Below are 6000 nucleotides of genomic sequence, written 5' to 3'. Positions count from 1 at the left end.
CGCACCGTCCTTCACTTGGAGTCCCTTGATTGGTGACGCACACCTTTACTAACTGATATTAGACATGTGGGGCTGAAGCTGTGTAGCTAGAACTTGTCAAGAAGACAAATAGTGTATCAGTGGCCTGTTTCACGCTCATAAAATAAAATGGTTACAACCATAATTCTGCAGACCATTTATTTGGCTAACAGCTAGATGCTTCATTGATTCCATACACAAAGTATCCCTAAAGAATGAAGGTGACCTTGGAGACAGCCAGCCATCCAGAATCCAATTAATCCAGCCTCAGGATATTTGGTGCCCAGCACCGACCAGACCCAGCATGATCTATTAGATCCTTGTTACTCAGAATTAGAATGTAGGAAGGGATATGGGTTCTGTTTAGTTGTGGGTGCTCTTCAGGAGAACAGAATAGCTTAAATTTTAACTCTAAGGAATATTGGTTGTGGAAGTTGTAGGCCTTTGTAGAAAGAGTAACAATGTAGTCTAAAATTTACTGAGCTTTACTGAAGATTACCAAAAAGAGGAAATATTTGGTTAAGCTTGAATGTCACCACACCAGAGAACTAGAAAAAATCATAGTCTTAGAACTCTGCTTCTAGGACATTTGAGATTTATAGCATGTCTATTTATAAAGTTCTTTAAACTGAGGTCCCATTTATTTTGTAGAATCAACAAAAAATTAAAATCCATATAAAAAATGGACTTGAGTTGGTTTCCGATTGCTTAAGTTACCAGTATGAGTGCTTAGCATTCATCTCTAGCCTAAGAGGATAAAGCTTTTACCTTTGATCTAGAATTTATTTAATCTTCTAGGACAGCACTGGAGATTCTAGGTCCAAACTCCAGGTATTTAATATGTCTCAGTTTTGCTCTTTGCTTCAGGTGACAATTTTATCACTAGCTTTTAACACTTATTGTACTAAATTGTTATATTAATATTAATGTCAGGGTGTGAAAAATTCAACTGGTAAGTGGTATGCAAATTAGCCTAATGCAAACTTTAATGGATTCATGCACTCAAAAAATCCTTTGAAACAAAGGTAACTAAAGTGATAAAAAGACCAACTAATCACCATTAAAAGGGAATATTACTACAAGTATAAGAACAAAATAATTTCAAGCAAGCAAGCTTGACTGATTTTAATCAAACAATATGAATGTAATAGCTGGTATAAACCTTTGATTATATTATGGGGTATAAATAGGAAATATTTTTTTTTTCCCCCGGTCAGGGTGCTCTGGATTGAATTGTGTCTGCAGTAAAAGACAAGTTGAAGTCCAAATACCTAGCACTTGCAAACAGAACCTTATTTAGAAATAGGGTCTTCACAGATGTAATACAGTTAAGGTGAGGCCCTTGCTAAGTCACTTCAGTCGTGTCCGACTCTGTGCGACCCCATAGATGGCAGCCCACCAGGCTCCCCGTCCCTGGGATTCTCCAGGCAAGAACGCTGGAGTGGGTTGCCATTTCCTTCTCCAATGCATGAAAGTGAAAAGTGAAAGTGAAGTCGCTCAGTCGTGTCCGACTCTTAGCGACCCCATGGACTGCAGCCCACCAGGCTCCTCCGTCCATGACATTTTCCAAGCAAGAGTACTGGAGTGGGGTGCCATTGCCTTCTCCAGGTGAGGTCATTAGAGGGGGCCTAATCCAACAAGATTGCTGTCCTCCTAAGGTAATGCACATTTAGGCAGACAGATATGCACAGAAGGAAGGCAGTGAAGAGGGCCATGAGATGATGGAAGCAAAGACTAGAGTGATGCATCTACAAACCAAGGAATGGGCAGTATTTCTGGCAAACGCCAAAAGCCAGAGGAAGCAGGGAAAAGTTCTCTACCATAAGCTTCAGAAGGAACATGGTCCGGTGGACAGACTGATTTTGGATTTCTAGCCCCCTCGGTCTGTGAGACAATGTATTTTCATTGTTCTAAGATGCCCAGTTTGCAGTGCTTTGCTATGGTAGCTCCAACAAGCTAGCAATAGTCATAGTTTTCCTCTATGCTCTGCCAAACCCCATTCTTCTCTTGCCTCAATTAAGTCTGAGACAGGTCACATAGATTTCTGGTCAGTTACTATTTTTAAAAGTCAGTCCAGTTTACGTTTCTAATCTCAGATCCAATTTATATCTCATCTCCTTCCCTGCCTCCAGTATCAGCCAGGCCTGTTGGTCAGAGGACTCGGAGTAGGGAAGGAATGAGAACGGTTCTTGCAAATTTCCCACCCCTCTTAGAAGTGATGGGCAGAGGCATGTCTCATTCTAGGACACCCTTGTCCCCTGCATCTGTTGGATCTGGTTCTCTGCTGTTGGAAGGAAGTGGACTCGGAAAGATGGCAGAAGCTTCTTGATACAACAGTCAGTGATGGGGCATGCCCTCTGGACTTGTTCTTACTAAATCTGACTCTATGATATTGGTGGCCCCTGTGTTTCCTTGGGGTGGTATTTTGCTTTACTCTTACCCATGCTGTCTCCCAGAACTTTCTGTGAGAGAGGCAGCTATGCTTCCTTTTGGTGTTCCCAATAGGTTCATGTCCAAGACACAGGGTGGCCTCAGAGTTCCTGCCTTTCTTCTTCTCTGTGCTCCTTCCTATGGAGCCATGTAACTCACCAAAGTCCTCCATTCCTTGTCTATGCCTTGGGATTGAGGTGGAGAAAGGGCTGCACCCATCTTTTTTCCCAGTCATGCCACACCACTCCCTGGTCACTATGGAAACAATTCAGACCATTTTGTCAACACTCTGCCTCCCACATGCCCTGGGCAGCAAGAGGTCGTGGGCTCATATAAGAGAGAATTGCTCTGGTGTGGATCCATACCTTCCAGAAACTCCTCCAGCAACCTGCTCACTAGCAGTAGTTCTAAGATTCCACAGCCTCCAGCCAGTGAGGGTGGCATCACATATCCTGGATATGGGTGCCCTGACGAGTGATTCTCTCAAGGCTTTGGTTGCCTGGCCTCAGGGGATACTTAGAGCATCTCCCTCCCCCTCACCAAGGGGAAGAAAAGGACTTTGGAGAGGTAATAGGATCTTCACTATGAGCACTGCCTCCCTGCGCCTGCAGAGCCTCATAGCCCCCCCGCTCCCCGTCACCCCCAGTCCTGCTGTACAGCCTGGAAAGGTATGGTGCTGGTGTGAGAGCTGGTAGAGCAGAGCCAAGTCAGTCCTGAGCAAAGTTTCCGGACTCAGTTGTTGGTGTCTCTCCTTTGAATGTGGGACTATTTAATGCCTAAACTTTGCCTTCATTCTGGCACCTTGGTTTTGCTGAGGGCACAAAACTTACAAGAGTAGCCTGTGCCACTTTGGTAGTGAGAAGGGCGTGAGGCTGCATGATGGGAAAAGATGGGTCACTGACTCCTGGACAAAGATCAATTCCAGGAAAATGGGTTTTCTATTTCTAGGCTTTTCCCTTCCTCATACTTATCCTTTGATATTGCAAGATGTTTTAGAGGTTTTTTTTTTTTTTTTTTTGCTGTGCTGCTCAGCATGTGAGATCTTAGTTACCTGACCAGGGATTGAACCTGTGCCCCCTGCAGTGGGGATGCAGAGTCCTAGTCACTGGACCACCAGGGAACTCTGTAAGATGTTTTAGATTTTGGCTGAGATCTTAATGAGATGGAGGAGGAGTGACGTTTAATGTGTAAGCCTAATAAGAGTGCTGCTGGATGGCTGTGACTCATAGCCCCTTCCATTAGGTGAGCATCCCAGTGAGATTTAGAGGAAGGGAATCTGCTTCCACTCACCTGCTTGGAGACTGACTGGCTCAAGTTGGGATCAATTACTTTAGTAATTGGATTAGCTGCTTGATGGCTCCACTTCTAGACTGAAAGTTCTCAAAATGTGATCATCATCAGCAGTCCCACCTGCTGTTGGTAGGAATACAGATTCTCAGGCCCCACCCCAGACCTACTGAACCAGGAACTGGGGGTGGGTTGTAGGCATCTGTATTAAAAAGTGCTCCAAGTGACTCCAACGCACCCTCATGCTGGAGAACCACTGCTCCAAAGACGTTTCTCTTCTCCAATTCAAAATGACACCCTAGCCTCTCTAAGAAACAGGTGTTTACTTGGTAGGGCCTAGTATGATAGATATGACTTACCTTAAGAATTATTCTTTTGAAATTTTCTGATGATTTTTCCATCAATCACACACTTTTAGCTTAAAAGCTTTCTGTTGCACTTTAGCTGAAGCAAAAAGAGTCTCCTAAGAAGGAGGAAACTTTTGGAATTTAAGTACTTTAAGCAAGGCAATTTCCACTTGGATTCAGTTGTCCTTACTATGATGCTTATTAACTATGGAATATTTCCTCACATAAGATGAGGTTTAAGAATGGGACTCACTTTTCCATTGTCTTCTCCATAAGAATCATCACCATCAAACATACTATATATTTTGTATGCTTCTATTATGTTCTGTATGTCTTCCTCCACAAGAACGTGAGCGTCATGAAGACCAGGGCTTTTGTCTGTTTTATTCAGTGCTGGTTCCCCAGAGCCCTAAATAGTGCTAGGTTTGTTACAGACATTCCCAATTATTTATTGAATGAGTGCATGAAAGTTGGGTTTCAAGAATGTGTTGGACAAGTTGTTTAGATTTCTATGTTTATTGATTCATTGAAGAAAATTATGATTTTTATTCTGATTTCTACTTGTCAGTATGCTTAATACAGCAGGCATCATAAGGTCGTCAGAAGTCCAATCATTTTAGTGTGACATGAACTGAAGAATTTACTAGATTGATGTGGAAGTTATTACCTAGAGATATGCTATAGAGCTGCATGGATGGGAACTGGACGAGGGAGAAGACACGAGAGAGGCAGGAAGAGTTATTGTGTGAAACTAACACCTGAGGATTTTTGTCGGTAACTCCTGAATGTGCCAGTCTGATGTTTATTCAACAGTGTCCTTTTGTAGGGGTTATTTGTGGGGGGGGGCAGTAACTCTGTTTTATGGGTAATCGTGTTAGTGTTAACACCTCCCAGAATGCAGTATTTCCATTTCCCTTTTGGCACATTTTACAGCTCCTACTTCACATATGTTCATTGTTTTCCCGTTCGCTGATGATCCTATTTGGACGCAGAAGAGTTGGTCTCCGCCCTTGGTGCACTGGGAGGGTAACAGGCAGACACACTTGGAGGTGGTGGCTGCAAGGAGAGAGACAGTGTGACTCTCTATAGAGCTTTAGGATTTGATTTTACCTGACTCCTCCCCCGTGCAGCAAGCACTTTGGTGGCAGTGAGTGAGAATGCAGGCACAAAGGCACTGACTCAAAAGACCCAACTGTGGTTGAATGGAGTCATCTGGATGTAAGCGAGGTGAGGCTGCTGGTAAGTCAGTAAGATGTAGGAGCTGGGCTACCTCTGACACCTCCCTCTCCCTCACTAGCCACATCCAATCAGCTGCTCAGTTCAGTTCAGTTCAGTCGTTCAGTCGTGTCCGACTCTTTGCGACCCCATGAATCACAGCACGCCAGGCCTCCCTGTCCATCACCAACTCCCGGAGTTCACTCAGACTCACGTCCATCGAGTCAGTGATGCCATCCAGCCATCTCATCCTCTGTCGTCCCCTTCTCCTCCTGCCAACAATCCCTCCCAGCATCAGGGTCTTTTCCAGTGAGTCAACTCTTCGCATGAGGTGGCCAAAGTATTGGAGTTTCAGCTTCAACATCAGTCTTTCCAATGAACACCCAGGACTGATCTCCTTTAGGATGGACTGGTTGGATTTCCTTGCAGTCCAAGGGACTCTCAAGAGTCTTCTCCAACACCACAGTTCAAAAGACTCAATTCTTCGGCGCTCAGATTTCTTCACCATCCAACTCTCACATCCATACACGGCCACTGGAAAAACCATAGCCTTGACTAGATGGACCTTTGTTGGCTAAGTAATGTCTCTGCTTTTTAAAATATGCTGTCTAGGTTGGTCATAATTTTTCTTCTAAGGAGTAAGCGTCTTTTAATTTCATGGCTGCAATCACCATCTGCAGTGAGTTTGGAGCCCCCAAGATAA

General features: G+C 44.1%; 1 protein-coding gene across 1 annotated transcript in view; it reads right to left on the bottom strand.

Annotated features, from left to right (window-relative positions):
- Positions 1 to 4927: 4927 nt before the first annotated feature.
- Positions 4928 to 6000, bottom strand: part of C6 (complement C6) — a 76684-nt gene continuing 75611 nt past the window's right edge. Inside the window, exon 18 of the mRNA XM_005889718.3 lies at positions 4928 to 5138. Within this exon, the coding sequence (XP_005889780.2) occupies positions 4963 to 5138 (176 nt within the window). The 3' untranslated portion in view covers positions 4928 to 4962. The remainder of the gene's footprint in view (positions 5139 to 6000) is intronic.

The sequence above is a fragment of the Bos mutus genome, chromosome 20 (assembly GCF_027580195.1).
Source record: "Bos mutus isolate GX-2022 chromosome 20, NWIPB_WYAK_1.1, whole genome shotgun sequence".
Lineage (NCBI taxonomy): Eukaryota > Metazoa > Chordata > Mammalia > Artiodactyla > Bovidae > Bos > Bos mutus.
This window is presented reverse-complemented; position numbering and strand designations above follow the sequence as displayed.